At 56.3% G+C, this 14,873-nt stretch overlaps 6 protein-coding genes across 6 annotated transcripts; 1 reads left to right on the top strand and 5 right to left on the bottom strand.

Annotated features, from left to right (window-relative positions):
• Positions 1-750: 750 nt before the first annotated feature.
• Positions 751-1,942, bottom strand: CHGG_07624 (uncharacterized protein; the record flags this gene model as incomplete). Its single annotated transcript, XM_001225279.1, has 4 exons — positions 751-883; positions 1,044-1,324; positions 1,593-1,806; positions 1,872-1,942. The coding sequence occupies 4 exons, from the start codon at positions 1,940-1,942 to the stop codon at positions 751-753; spliced, it is 699 nt and encodes a 232-aa protein (XP_001225280.1).
• Positions 1,943-2,265: 323 nt separating this feature from the next.
• CHGG_07623 (uncharacterized protein) lies at positions 2,266-5,571 on the bottom strand (the record flags this gene model as incomplete). The annotated part of the gene is made up of 2 exons (XM_001225278.1): positions 2,266-3,659; positions 3,936-5,571. 2 exons carry the CDS (start codon positions 5,569-5,571, stop codon positions 2,266-2,268), a joined length of 3,030 nt encoding a protein of 1,009 aa, XP_001225279.1.
• Positions 5,572-6,030: 459 nt separating this feature from the next.
• Positions 6,031-8,065, bottom strand: CHGG_07622 (uncharacterized protein; the record flags this gene model as incomplete). Its single annotated transcript, XM_001225277.1, has 3 exons — positions 6,031-7,199; positions 7,259-7,499; positions 7,562-8,065. The coding sequence occupies 3 exons, from the start codon at positions 8,063-8,065 to the stop codon at positions 6,031-6,033; spliced, it is 1,914 nt and encodes a 637-aa protein (XP_001225278.1).
• Positions 8,066-8,735: 670 nt separating this feature from the next.
• CHGG_07621 (uncharacterized protein) lies at positions 8,736-10,343 on the top strand (the record flags this gene model as incomplete). Its single annotated transcript, XM_001225276.1, has 5 exons — positions 8,736-8,991; positions 9,048-9,244; positions 9,300-9,624; positions 9,681-9,816; positions 10,007-10,343. The coding sequence occupies 5 exons, from the start codon at positions 8,736-8,738 to the stop codon at positions 10,341-10,343; spliced, it is 1,251 nt and encodes a 416-aa protein (XP_001225277.1).
• Positions 10,344-10,770: 427 nt separating this feature from the next.
• On the bottom strand, positions 10,771-11,014 carry CHGG_07620 (uncharacterized protein; the record flags this gene model as incomplete). The annotated part of the gene is made up of 2 exons (XM_001225275.1): positions 10,771-10,775; positions 10,837-11,014. The coding sequence occupies 2 exons, from the start codon at positions 11,012-11,014 to the stop codon at positions 10,771-10,773; spliced, it is 183 nt and encodes a 60-aa protein (XP_001225276.1).
• A 493-nt stretch (positions 11,015-11,507) lies between these two features.
• CHGG_07619 (uncharacterized protein) lies at positions 11,508-13,610 on the bottom strand (the record flags this gene model as incomplete). The annotated part of the gene is made up of 3 exons (XM_001225274.1): positions 11,508-12,005; positions 12,083-13,388; positions 13,450-13,610. The coding sequence occupies 3 exons, from the start codon at positions 13,608-13,610 to the stop codon at positions 11,508-11,510; spliced, it is 1,965 nt and encodes a 654-aa protein (XP_001225275.1).
• Positions 13,611-14,873: the final 1,263 nt, after the last annotated feature.

The raw sequence follows: 14,873 nt of genomic DNA, 5'->3' as shown, positions 1-14,873 counted from the left end.
CGGTTTCCTGTCGACGTAGATTTTCCATGGCAGTTCGAAGTTGAGCGAGGGACCACGGGCATGTGAGGTTTTATTCTTTGAACTCGCTGTAAATGCCAGCGACGGAGTCAACCAGCTCCGGTACCTCCGAAAGTAGTTGATAGAAAAGTGATCTGAGAAGGCTGTCGAATGAATTTTCAGTTCCTGCGCCTCTAGCGTGAAAGAAGAAGGCAGGCATGACAAGGACCTTCTGATCATTCTGCGAAAGAGCCTTCTTGGTGCGGGAGTCTCGATGTAGGTACTTCATAAGTGTCGACTTGCCTGAGCCTGGCTTCCCTGTGATCCAGAAGAGGCCGTCGTCGCCACGGAGCCATTCGAGGAAACCTGTTTTGGAGGGAGAGAATGCCCAATCGAAGGTGTGTTGGTGTGCAGTTTCGACTTCGCCCACTCTCTCGTTGATTTGTGCAGCCCTAAGGCTGACCCGAATCTCTAGAATTTGATCAGTTTTGTCCTGTGGCTTCTCTTTATCTCATCGCGTATGTCACCAACCACGAATTAGATTCGATCGTTCGTGTTCCAGTCCTGTGAAATCGTAAGTCTCCACACGCGAGAGTTCGGGGTACCACGACCTACTCAGCTTTTCACGGGCGACACCTTATATATCGGAGTAAGCAATTCACTAATACGTCTTAACCAAGGTACACCTGGGAGCTACGTACTCTCCGCAAGTAATTTCTGTTTCCGCTCGCCTGCTACTGGTTAGGTACCTACCTAGTGAACAGAAACGTTATAAGCTTCGCGGAATTGCCTACCATCTCGCGCTTGTACGGTTTGAATCTCGTCCAAATACTGGGACACAACGCCTTTCACCTTTCTGTACCCAGGATCATCCAGGCCACTGAACCTGCACATCATCATGTGGTTAGCATTGATGAAGTCGGTGGTTTCCCTAGCGTCGCCCAGTCGTGACGAGTCATCGTCGACAATCTGTACCAGGCGCCAGAAGCGAGCACAGATACAAGTAATCGATGTTACATATACCAGGCCGGGCGCAGCTAACTTACCTCTCGCGACAAGAAATAAGCACTCGTGAACCCCATGCCTCCTGGAAAGAATGGATCTTGAACGACCTTTCAAGAAGCATGTGCGCAAATTGATCGCTAAGAATCCTCAAGATCTCAGCGTCGGGCTCGAGAGATCGGAGAATACTACCGCTGGCATCGAGGCCGACGAGGACGGCGATATCTCGCGCCAGAATGCCCAACTTTGTGTACGAAGACCCACGGTGTGGGGTGCCAAAAAAGATAATGGCATGCGTCGACTCGTATATATCACGCAGATCATACTGATCGGATAGGGTGGTCTTGGACCGCTAAGAGCCTGCATTGGGACTATCAGTGTTGCCCCTTCGTCGGGATGGGGTTCTCACCTGCTTCAGTATGAGCCCACCCAGGCTGTGCACGAGGAATATGATGGGCCGTTTGCGACAACTTCGTTGTTCCACCTCAAGCGCATGCATGAGAGCGACACCATGGGCAACAATCCCGCTCTGGTTGGCGGGACCGTTTAAGAAGTTCGACATGCGAGAATGAGTCATATCCGTACGTGAGAACCCGAACGTGAGAGAAGTCCTCAGCCAGGAGATCGAGCGGCCAGAAGACAGGCGGGCTGTAGGTCGGCTGATCGAAGGAGTCTTCAGCGTGCCTCCTCGAAGCAAAGACCTCGAATACCCGACTCATGGGTTTCATGGGCCTGGCCTCTTTCTCCCTCTTTCCGTATGTCCATGTCTTTTCGGGGTGGCCCTGGAAGCTGTAGACAAAGATGAGACTATTTAGGGCGTTTCAGTCAGTCATCTTGATACCCAAACTGCAAAGCGGCATGCGGTGACAAACCCAGCAATCGGCGCCGATCCACCTTTGGTGAGCGCCGTGAACCCTTCTTGTCTGACCCCGGCTGCGGTCATTTTTGTACCCGTAGCAGAGAGAATAGGATCAACGGCTTGGTTGGGGAATTGGAAGCCCTTGAACGACAAGGTGTTGGCAGAAGAGAGACAGCCCTCACATTAATATTCATAACAGCTAAGAGGTAGGTATGTATTTACCGCACCCGCGGTTGCCGCAGTTGCCGCAGTTGCCGCAGTTGAATGTGGCTTGCTTCGCTAACACCGCGAGCGAGGTGTGGTAGGGGTTAAGGGCTGAAACATTATCACCAATGAGATCAAGCCATCATAACAGAATTTAAGAAAGAGAATGGGAATTTGTGATTAGTGCAAAATCAACAACTTATTTAATACATGGAAACTGTAGCACCAATGACAGTAAAGGAGTAGTCGAGCCCCTTGTTCGCCTCACTACCCGCCAGATTGTTTCCATCGTACTTGAGCAGCACCTCGGGCGCGTTGACCACGACCAAGGTGGCCTCCTCCCCGGCCAGAATATCAACCAACCCCACGCCGCCGTCAAGCCCAACATACCTAACGCTGCCCGACGCCGTATCACGAACAGCCACCGTAGCAACCAACGACGCACCCGCCTCCGCCGCCGTGACATGAACCGCCACCGTGCCCGCGCCGTCATCTGACACCGGCACCAACACTGCCATGCTCGCGCCCATATACCGCGGCGCCCGCCCCGGCCTGACCCTATACCGGCCCTCGGCGACCTTATCAAAATTCGACCTGTGCAGGAAGGCCTTGTTCTCCTCAAACGCGCGCAGCGCCTGCGGGTGCGCCACGTCGACGTACGCCATGCGCGCCCAGTAGCGGGCCACCACCTCGCGCACCGTGGCCGTGCCGTCCAGGACGCGCTCCAGCGCGTGCAGGGGCGTCTCGTCGGGCGCGCCGGCGGGCGTGCTGCGGATGAGGGTGAGCACCGCGTCGCGGCCGAGCCCGTGCCAGTTGTCCGGGTTGAGGACGAGGTAGTGGAAGAAGGGCCAGGCGTCGTAGTGGTTGCCGATCTGGGTGTTGGTGGCGTCGACGATGGTCAGGTGCGAGTCGCCGATGGTGCGGTAGATGTGGAAGACGGTTTGGCCGATGGGTTGGTTGTGCTTGGCCCGGGATGCGGCGCAGAGGTCCGAGGTTAGGTACGTGTCGGCGACCCAGTTGGCGACGGCTTCGGCCCAGGCCTGCGCGTTGACCATGCCGCCCCAGAAACTGTTGTCTTGGTGGAAGTGCAGCACGTGGCCCAGCTCGTGCACTGTCAAGCTCGGAGCCGTGAGCACGCCGTCAAGTAGCTGCACCCAGGCCCTCCCCGTGTCTACGCCGTAGTGGGCGAGGCCGCTGAAGCCACCGGCCATCTCTGCCTGCATGAAAAATTCGGTTTTCCAGTACGGCTCGCTGGGGTCCCGTATTGATAGGCCAGTTGAGTTCCAGCCAAGCACGCCCACGAAGCAGTCGTAGGCTGCCTCGAGGGGCTGGAGACCTTCCGCAGCACCCGTCTCGCTCGCCGGGCCGAGAAAAAGGCGGAAGTGTGGCGAGTCTACGTGAGGAGGGATATAGGGCTCCTCCGTGCCATTGGTTGGGAAGGGCTTCGCATCGAACACTGGAGGTTCGTCAGGACGAACTGCCTTGGCATTTAGCTTCGTACCTGGCGCAGCATAGGCGCCAGTGAGGGCCTGGAGGGCGAGTGCCGAGACCAGAATCGTTGACGGGGACATGGTCTGGTCAAAGTAAGAATGTCGACCTGATGTCGAGAGCCGCGACGGAACACAGTAGGAGAAAGCCCAGGGACTTGGAGCAAGATGGACGGCACGTTCCTTTTGTATTTGGAGATATCCGTCGAGCTATAGGGTAACGGAGTGACCGCTCATTTCGGCGAGCCGCCGGTTCCCCACCGTGGCTGGGTCGGTGCAATACGAGAGCTTCGTGGATTTCCTCTTCATGCAGGCGGGGCCCATCGGTGTTCCCGCAACCGCCAAGGCATCGCGTAGCTGATCCATGTCGCAGCCCCTGGATCAACCCGAGCTTTCTCTCAAGTGCTTCTCTAGTTCATCGAGAGTGTTCTGGCGCGTTTTTGAGCACGACTCGATGGACTTCTTGAACGCCTCAGCGGCGTCCTCAGCAAGCGTTCTCGCTTTGACGGCGCCATCTGGGAGCTGAGCTATCCAAAGTCGGACCTCAGCCATAGCCCGCTCCCCCTCCGCGATTCTCCTCCCCAATTCCTCGGACCACGTTCTGTAATTCAACCCGCCTGTTTTTTCACCAGGATCTAGCTCCAACGGGGCCTTTCCGGGACACAGACGTTCTGCATCAGCCAAACTGGCGGTATATGCCTTCTCGTAGATCGCCAACTGTTTTTCGAGGGAGCGGATTTCGTCCCGCGTCTGAGGATCAACCGCGTCTTTCTTTTGTTGTTCCAAGTCATGTTTTGTCTGGAGCAACTTCATTTCCACGTGCTTGAGCTCCAGCAATGGGAGATCCTCGACCACCAAACGGCCTCCACCCGCACTTATTGATCTTTCCACTTCTTTCAGTCTGGTTTGCAGGTTTCGGGTCGTCCGTTCTGCCTGCCAGATTTCCCACCGTACAACCCACTCCTCGTCGACGGTCGTTGTAGCGGCAAGCTTTTCGAGTCTCTGTAGCTTAGCCGACTCCTCACCCTTTTTGTTCCACTCTAGCTGGGCCTCAAGCGATTCTTGTTGTTGTAAGAGTTCCTCTGCGTCTTCTTTGGCCGACTTAATAGCCTCGGCACGCATTTTATCCACAAGGAAGGCATCCCCGTCAAAGTCCTCCCTAGGCCAGCCGTGTTTGCGATATATCGGCTCCACGAGGTCTCTATCCCAGTCGTCCCCAGTCCTCTCGCCATCCCCCGGAATCTCAAACAGCTCGTGGTACCAGCGGATGATATCTCGCAGAACCTTGCCAGCCGGCCTAGCGTCCATCTCATCCCAGTGATTTATATCCTCCTCTTGCTCTTCATCTTGCTCGCCTCCTTCTTCTTCCTCGTCCTCATCATCGTTCCCGTCATCATCATCGCCGTCGTTGTCCTCCTCCTCATCCTCACTGTCATTACCGCTCCCGTTCGCTTGCTTCTCCCACTCAGACACGTCGCAGGGCTGCTCGATCCCGTCCCGTTTCCTAAAATATATCCGTTCTCCCGCCTCATTCTCAGTGGAGAAAATAGCCCCCTCGTGCAAATTTGGATCCGAGCTACCCACATCTAGCTGGGCATAGATGCCGATGACATGCAGCTTCGCGTCATACAGCAGCGCGATGCAGTGGTTTCCGATGGCCGACAGCGGCGTCATCCACGGGCGCATCATCCACTCGGGTTCGCGGTCGTGCATCGGGTTGCGGCCCTGCTCGACGTCTGCCCTGTCGCGAAAGTCGACAAACTCGCCGCCGCCGTAAAAGTCGACGCCGTGCCTGTAGGCAGCCTCATTGAGGTACGGGAGGATGCTGTAGAGGTAGATGATGGCCGGGTCGATGTTGAGGGATTTGTAGAGCGGCATGAGCGCGCTGATGTCGTGCGGGCCGGGCTCGATCCATTCTGGCTCGAGGTAGCGCATACGGGCCAGCGTCTGAAAGATCTGGAGCATGAGGTCGGCGACTTCGTGGAGTCGCTTCTTTTGCTTGGGGGTGAGGGTGGCGTCCATTGTAATTTTTGTGGCAGCGGTTATTGGGCGGTTGACTTGGTTGGCTGCGGCTTTGCAAATGAAGTATGACTTTTCGAAGTCTTTTAAGAAATAAAAGGTTGGGGGAAAAGGAGGGAAGGGAACGCAGAGGGGACTTATGATTGCTGTTAAACAATCAGCGGGCTGCATGGGTCGTATTTCAGGCAGCCATCCCGCTCCAAAAATGTTGGCGAAGACTGAATTACCCGCGTTCTCTCCACTTTAGAGCTTCAAGCCGCCCCTCTGAGGTCCCCCCCCTTTTTTTTTTCCTTTTCCGGTTGTTTTATAACGTCGTGAAGAGGGACCGTGAATCAAAGGTCTCTGAAAACCCGTCGGTATAGGTAGGTCCAACTGTAATTTCTCAATGCTATGAAAACGTCTCACGGGCTGAACACGATCCTGAGACATGGAACTAAACTACGAGCTTCAACATTCACTTCCTTACACAATCGTGATGTCGATAGTTTGGTACCGCGCATTCGTGAATGCTTCGCCCTGCATCACACCCTGGAGAAACCCATCGCCGATGAGAGTGTAGGTCCCCTCCAGCTCAGGGCTCGGCCGCAGAAGATAGGGTACCTCAGCGCCGACAATACACACAAAGAGATCCCCCGCTACCGCATCGGCGCGGACCTGTCCCAGCCGACCTTGTTCCGTCCGGCAAAAACACCGAGCCTCAGCCATGGCCAAAATCGACTGCTCGATCAACGCCCCGTACGTCAACATAGTCCCCTTGACTTCTGTTGACAACACATAGTCGTCGGTGAAGTAGTCGAAGATATAGTCGACGTAAACCTGCGTGGCCTCCAGCGCCTCCTCGGGTATGGGATCCCGCAACATAGTCATGCCGCAGAGGAGAGTCTCAAGGAACTGCCGCCTCAACTCTTCTCGTTCCCCGCTCTTTTCCGCAGGGTGGCTCCCTTGTTTGCCATTCTGTCTCGAATACTCCTCCCCGGCGACCTCATAGCATTCCTGCAGCCAGTTCATCATACGCTTCTTGACATAAACGTGGAAGCCAGTTCTGGGCTTGATATCTTCCTCGGTGGGCCAGGGCACATCTACCTGGGCCCTAGCCCGCGTTGCAACCTTGTCAACGATACGGCCCTTCAGGTGCACCCGCTTGCGGTCGGAGGACATGGTAATGTTAGGTGGTTCCTTCCCTCCGGCATGAAAGAGCTGCGGCCGGATTGTGTAGGACACCAACGGGTTCACCGGTCCCTGGCACGTCAGGTCCGGAACCCAGGACGGTAGATCCAGGCGCTGGACTTTCTGGCCCCCGGTGCGAATGGACGTGTGCGGCGCTAGGCTAAGAAGTCTTGGGTTTTGGTCGACGATGAGAGTTGTCGCGGCGAATTGCATGCACACGTCCTCGATCGAGAGGCCGTAGTCTGCCACCACGCCGCTTGGCTTCTGTGGCAAGCTCAGCAGCGAGTAGAGGTGATCGTGTGGAAAGCCGCACTTGAACAGGGAGGTGGCAACCACGCAGTCGACGAGGTTCCCCGTGTTTCGGTACATTTTGAGGAGGTAGGTCATGGAAAGGGCTACCAGCACCATGATGGGCCTGCCCCCTTCAGCCATGAACGACATCATGTAAGGCGCATGACAATTTACTGAGAGATACATGTCAGAGCCTCATTCTGGAAAGTCAGATTTGGTCATGTTAGCTTACTAATGGACAGTCCGGCGAGGGGAGGAGTAATCCCATAGGACGCGAGTCTGTACGCGACGCTGGCGAGATGGTTCCACGAAAACTCGATGTCTCCGCATATGGCGAGCCTGGGTACACTGTCGTCCGCAAGCGTAACCTCCTGAATAATCCACCGTCTATCGAACCAAGGCCGAAGAAGGAGGTTCGTAATGGGGCGCCAGTCGTGGTCATTGAAGTTGGGCTTGTCGGCTGCTCGTAGTTGCTGGACTCAGTGGATAACATTAGCTACTGTGATTTTGCTCCATTGAATAGGGCGGGACTTACGCTGGCTTCCCGGAATATGCTCTTGGAAAGGGCGTATAATTCCTCAAACTCAAAATGATCGGGCGGCAGGACATCGAGTGCACCTTGGATGCACTCGTGGAGGCCCTCGAGCCCGGAAGTATCGTCACCCAGCCAAATGAGGACTCTACTTGGTTGCGAGTAGATGCGATTCATGAGAGCAACCTGCACGTTCTTTTCCGAGGTGCACCTCTGGTTGATACAGACTGCATCTGCCCAGAGGACTCGCACTGCATCGTTTTTCCGCAGTCGTCTGAGGCCGGTGTAGAGGCTTTTTGTTATGTGCAGCGGCCTACCGCCACAATACACCATGCAAGTGTCATTGGGATCACCCCAACAGTAGGATATCGCCTCGTACGGAGGCCTGTCACCTAGTCTTACAGGATGGAGAGTGAAGTGAATGTGGTCGCCCGACCCAGGCTCCAAGTGCAGCAGTCTGATTTCATCGTCATGTGTGAGCCGTTCGTATTGATATGTAAGAGCCATGATAACCTTTTGAAAATGACGGGTATTGAGACCCCCGACGGCACAAAAACAATGAATGTTACCGAGTTGGCACGAGAGAAGCAAAGAAGAAGAGACGCGTCCGTCATTATCCTGTCTTTATGTTGGGCTTCAGCCCCAGATCCCTAGTCTTCAGCTGCGTTCCAAATTCGGCGTGGCTTCAATAGATCGGATGCCCCTGCTCGGGGGCTCGCCAATGGTATGCATTCTCTGACATGATGTCCCTCATTTCGTATGACACTCGTGACCTGGGATCGTTACGGTTGGATCAAAAAAAGATGCAGCCTGAGACAGGTAGGCAGGTATTTGCAGTGTCCATCTCAGTTTCATGTTTCGCAGTTTGCGTTGTATGTATTAGTTAACTACCTAACTAACTAACTAGTTATGCTTGGATACAAGCAAAATTAAATGAAAGAACAGTGGGTCTATGCAAGTCTCGAAGAACTTGGCGTCCTCACCGCCCTGTGTTGCTCAGAATTCTGCCGACTGCCCCCCACTTGAATTTTGGAAAATCGAGGGGCCATTGTTCCTCGATACTGGGGCATTGACGACAGAACTTGAAAACTGAGCTGAAAGTCGGAGAGATACATCCTCTCGAGCACCGCACCGGACTTCAAGCCGTTTTGTACTGGTGACCCGGGCCATTTCAACCATGGAGGAAACTACAAGCGAGCCCGTTGCGCAAGCGCAGAGCGAGGTTCAGAACCCCGCCCCCACCACGATCGAAACAGCGACCAGTGTTCCTACCTCATCCTCACCAGCTACAACAACACCGACAACGGCACCCTCGAAACCTATTCACTCTCTCGTTATAGATGCCAACGCCATCATTAAAAACGACCCAACAGTTTCGACCCTGCTCGCTCAAGCCGACAAGCTTTATACCATCCCCGCTGTGGTTTCAGAGAGTGCGCCAGCCACACCACTCCTAAACTTGTGAATCCCCTTGCTGACTCAAGTTTAGTCCGCGACGCGGCAACAAGATCTCGATTCGAAACCACCCTATCCCCTTTTCTCAAACTCCGGAACCCTCGACCCGAGTCCGTCCAGTTCGTCACCAACTTCGCGCGGCGGACTGGCGACCTCCAGGTGTTGTCGAAGCCTGATATCCATCTTCTAGCGCTTACGTACGATTTGGAGATTGAGCGAAATGGCGGTGATGTACGTTCTCCTAGGCTGGCGGCTCGGTTGCGTTTATCTGACAAAGCGGTTTTAGTGGCGGTTGAGGCGAGAGCCTAACCAGAAGGGAGTGAATGGGAAACCCCCGGGGAAGACCGAGAATGAGGCTGGTGACGCCGTACCAACCGAAATAGGAGCGTCAGCACATGCTGAACTGTCAGCCGAAACCCCAGAGGTGACGAACGGGGCGGGTGATGCTGCGGCTGATGTTGCAGAAGACCCTGCTCTCTCAGATGAACTAACGACCGAGGCGGTTACCGAGCAACTACAAGACCTTGCGTTGAATCCAACTACGACCGCAGATGACATCCCCGAGAATGCGGACGAGTCGTCGGAAGATGACGGCGATGGAGAATGGATTAGTAGGTTTTCTCCCCATCATCATCTGCAAGTACATTCCTTGACCAAAATATCACAGCGCCAAGCAACATCAAAAAGTACCAGGCCAGAGAAAATGCACACACAGCCCCCCAAACAGCACAACGGGTACTCCAAGCAGCCTTGATCACCGGAGATATGGCCATGCGGAACGTTGCTCTGAGGATAAATTTAAAGTAAGTGCGCCCTACAAGGCCAGCAAGAACATGCTGACAGCCCTAGTCTGTTGGACACGGGCTTAGCCCGCATTACGTACCTCAAGACCTGGGTCTTGCGGTGCCACGGCTGCTTCAAAATTTGCCGGGACATGTCCAAGCAGTTCTGCCCTTCATGCGGGCAGCCTACTTTGACGCGGGTCTCATGTAGCACCGATTCCGGCGGCAACTTCACGCTGCACCTCAAGAAAAACTTCCAGTACAATAACCGGGGCAACGTGTTTAGTATTCCGAAGCCGACCCACGGTTCGGCGAGCGGGAAAAGCAATGCCAAAGGAGGCGGCAAGAACGGGTGGGGCAAGGAGCTGATCTTTGCGGAAGACCAGAAGGAGTACACCAAGAAGCTGGACGAGGAGCGCCGGCTGAGAACCCGGGATATCATGGACCAGGACTATTTACCTAGCATTCTCGGAGGCTCTAGAACCTCGGGGGGCGGCAGGATCAAGGTCGGCGCAGGGCGTAATGTTAACGCCAAGAAGAGGAAGTGATGGTAGAGTAGAAACCAAAGATACCACGGGAATGTTGGGAATCGGCGCACAATGTGTGTCAACGCGATTATTTTATTCTTGCCTGACCGAACAAGCATGTGAAGACCACAAAACGCCATGAATGTAAAGCCCCTGACCCAGTCAACGCCAACCCATTTTTGCATCCATGCCCGAGCCCGAGGCAGGTGTAGCCGCCCGCCATTGGCTCCAGAGTTTTCACCAGCCGGCGTCCTCGACCGTCCGCTATTCCCAGCGGTACGAATCTGGCCGAAAGCAGTTGGTACCCTTCTTGAACTCCTTATCATTGGACTCCGATCAGGCTCCGACCAACCATCAAATTCGATCGTCGGCCTCGTTTCCGTGGCGGTTTTGGTCTGGCCCGCCCGGCTTGTTGCCCGGAACATCGAGAGGTATCATGTCGGCGCATTTATTCTACCCAGAAGGTCAGCCTCGTCACGCCACACTCCAAAAGACAGAGAAATGGAAAACGTACTCTGCTGCGCCAGAAGGACAGCGAACCTCTTGCGGATGGCAATGCGGTGCCGCGACCACTTGTCGTCGGGGGAGAAGCGCGCCGGGTGCGCCGACTTGGTCACCTGGCCGTCCGTGACCTTCTTCAGGGTGTAGCGCCGGCCGGTGCCGTTGCTCTCGGGGAGGTACATCAGATGCATGTTTGCCGTTGGAGGGGGTATTCGTGGACGGGGTGGTGTTGTTATTGTGGTGGTGATGGGTTCGTTGTTGACTCGGAGTCTGGTTTGCATGGAAATTTTTCGCCAATTGAGGATGGAAGGGTTCACTCCACATTGGATGGAAGAGTGGGGCGGTTGTGGAAGGAGAGTGGGTTTTCTGCTTGGCAGCTGGGACATTCTGAGCACCTCTCAACACAGCACTGACATCTTCTCATTCTTTGCAAAAACGATCATGTTGATAAAGCGGCCGACTAACCGGAATACGGCCCGAAAGTACATCATGAAGAAGAATATACCAAAACGTCATAATAATCGTGTCACATCATCCAACCAAATCCCCCCTTGAACCCCCTATCACTGTACGAATACCACTGAAGAAACGAAGAAAAAATAACAGAAGCTAACCAACAACCCCCACACGCAACCAACTCCCGTGCACAAACTCCTCCGATCAAAGAAAATAATTGCAAACAGCTTAATCCAACCCATCCTCCTCACCAACCCTCACAACCTCCCCCGCCCTCTCCACCGCCACCACCACCGGCGTCCTCACCCTCACCACCACCGGCGTCCTCACCCTCTCCTCCAACACCGGAGTCGACGCCCGCACACTCGACCCGCCCACGCTCGACCCGCCCGCGCTCGTGAGCGGCGGCGTAGACAGCGGTGAAAAGGGGTTGGGCGCGGCGGGCATCGGGCCGGGTGAGTCGGGGAACCAGCTGGCGGGGCGGGAGCTGGATGCCGAGCCTGGCATCGGAGGGGGCATGGGTGGCGGCGAAATGCGCGTGGATGGGGAGGTGGGCACCATGGGTGGTGGGGGGATGTGGAAGGGGGTGATGGTGGTGTGCTGCTGCTGGTGGGGGTGGGGGTAGGTGCCGGCGGGAGGGGGCGCGGGGTAGGGGGGTGGTGAAGTTGAAGTTGAAGCCGGTGTGGGCGCCTGCTGGTGGGGCGTGTGCCGAGGAAGGGTGCGGCGCTGTCATATCCGTTGCTGTGGTGCGGGTACGGCGAGGTGCCGCGGAGGGACGAGCGGCGGGAGAGCGCGCAGAAGACGCAGGGCGGGTGGTAGGCGATGCCGGCGTGCCAGAGGACGGGCCTGCGGCAGGGCTGGGTGCGCGGGTAGTGCGCGCACGGCGCGGTGCCTGTGCTGCGGCAGTTGGGGCAGTGCGTCGGCGTGGGCGGGTCGGTGATCCGCGGGGCCGGGAGCCCGCCCGTGATCATCGGGTACGCGGGCATGGGCGGGCGTGGTTGGAACGGGCTGGTAGTGGCCGGGCCCGGGGTGTATGGGGCAGGGAAGGGTGGTGGTGGTGGCGGTGCGAACATCCCCGGGCGATGGTACGCTGATACGCCCGGCGGAGGGGTGAATGATTCGGGTGGGGTGGGGGGAAAGGGGGTGTCGTCGAAGTTGGTCGGGGTGTAGCGCGGGACGACGCGGATGCGGACGCTGGGGGAGCGGCTGGGGAGCGGGGATGCGCGCGGGCTGGAGGACCGGTACGGAGGGGGACTGTCGCTGCGGGAATACCGGACCGAGGGCGGCGGCGAATCGTAGCGGCTCCGCCAGCTGCGGTACGAGGGCGGTGAGAAGGAGCGTGTTCGGGTCCTGCGTGACACCGATCGGGCGCGGTATGATGGCGACTGGGCCCGATAGGACGGCGACGGAGCTCTGAATGAGGGTGACAATGTGCGCCGCTTTTGGCGAGCAGCGTCTCGTCGCTCGCGCTCCTCGCGTGTTCTCCGGCGTCTTTCGTCATTGTCGCAGTACAGCCAAGGGTTGGAGGTTGGAGAAAAGGTGGTGAGCCAATCTTGACCCTCAGGGACAACCTTGGTCCCAGCGCCTCGGATGACCACGGTATACAGCAAGTGTTCTTGGGGTTTGGGGTTCTTCCAAAACCGGACCTTGTGCCGTTTCACTTCGGTGAAGTCGGTTTCGGCGAACCGGTCCTGCAGCTGCTCCCTCATCGCGACAACGGTCCAAGTTCGCGTCCGGTAACGGTTTGATGTCGCCTTACCCTTGTCAAAAAGGAGGTCCGTCACAGTCTTCCTGACTTCGGCCGGTGCGGCGCGACATTTCTCCTCGAGATGCTGTTCGTAAGTCTTGCCCTTCCCACGGAACGCTCGCGCGGCCCAGCATCGCTTGTGTTCCGCCCTGAACTCCTCAATGGCGTGCAGGTGCATATCGGCCAATTCTGATTGCACAGATGGTTGGCGCCTCAGCTCGGTGCGGCTAGCTATCTCGTCGAAGCTCTGAGACGTAATCCCGAACGCTTTGCGGCCATAGTGTGCCTCCCGCCTGGCCGGGTAGTAATAAACGTTCCATGCTTCGTAGACGACGCTGTCCTGCTCTTCACGTTTTAAACGACTGACAACCGCGGCGTCAGCACATCAATGCTATCAATGGATAGGCCATCATGATCACTCACAATAAGGGCGGCTGATCACCTCCGTCCGGCGTCTGGAAGTAATGGTATGACAGAGTAGAGCAACTGGAGATGCTCTCGGCGTCGCTGTAGACGGTCCAGTCGTCGTCATCCACGCTGTCGTTACCCCGCAGGGGTCGTCTTCCCCTATCCGTCTGGACCATGATGGAGACAGGTTCAATGGCGAGGGACCAAGGGCATTGGGCGAAACACAGGTACAATTGATAGCCGTGGGAGAAGGAAGACGGGGAAATGGAAAAGGAAGGGTGTGTTGGTGCCGTTTTAACTCGCAAGTGAGATACGGAGGGGGGGTCCTCGCGGGGGGCATTGGGACACAGGGAGGGGCACAGGCAGCGCAGGAGAGGCCAGGGCACCCTCTCGGGGCCCACAAGGCTGGAGATGTGGTCACATTTCGGAGTAAGAAGGGTGACATGCATCAAAAGGGAATGATCTTGTTGGCCAGAAAGAGCTCCGGGAAAGCGGGTGGACTGTCTGCCGATCTGTAAGGCAGCTTGAGGTCCGGTTTGCTGCCTAGACAATGAGTGCGCAATCGTGTCAATCGTGTTGATTGGGAGGATGACCCGCAGGAACACGAGCAAGAAAGCCTCCCATTGGAGCGACAGCCCTGAATGTGAGGCCTCGACCACGCTCACGCTTGCTCCTGCAGCGGCAGCGGCCGACGGAATGGGGTGCAGACGAAGTTGGGGTGCTGGTATGCTGCGCATTCTTTGCGCGAGCAAAGATTGGCGTGGTCGGTCAGCCTGGCTCACCAGCCAGCGCCAGCTTACCTGGAGAGGTTTAGTGGCATGTTTCCTCAGTGGACCGTGCGGCGCAGTTTCAGTGAGGCGGTGCTCTCCCGGCCACCACAATAGCACAATCCAGCAAGTGTCCGGGTCAGCATCGGCCGAGGCCTCCGGGCTCAAGAATGCCGGGGAACGGGACGAGCGGTCAACTAGGCGTCCCTTCCCAACACCCATCTCACTGCCGACGAAGGCATTCCGTGTCATTTTCAACCGCTTTCTGCCGTTCTCAGCCGATGACTCGATGTTTTCGTTTATGAACCAAGCAACAACTACTCCGGCTTTTGTCAACGACCTAACGATGCTTGACCGTATGGGCAGTTTTGGTGAACGTGTCACTCCCTGTCTACGCCCGGCTAATTGATACTCTGATAATAAACAGGACCAAAACATTGTGTTGTCGAGCTGCTGTTGACAATTCGAATTGTGACCTCCAAGTGCGTGAGCGCTTGGCGGACGCCGCGCACCCACCCAACTTTCCCGAGTTCGTCAACACCCTTGTTTCGAGTACGACTCCAATTGTCTTCCAAAATCGAGTTTCTTTATCATATCTTAAACCCGCCAAAATAGTGGAATTTCCGCGTGGACGTCGGCATTGTTGCTAGGCCAATGCGATAACCTGAACTG

This window comes from Chaetomium globosum, genomic scaffold (assembly GCF_000143365.1).
Source record: "Chaetomium globosum CBS 148.51 scaffold_5 genomic scaffold, whole genome shotgun sequence".
NCBI lineage: Eukaryota > Fungi > Ascomycota > Sordariomycetes > Sordariales > Chaetomiaceae > Chaetomium > Chaetomium globosum.
Note: the sequence above shows the minus strand (reverse complement) of the source record. Positions and strands in the feature narration are given on the sequence as shown.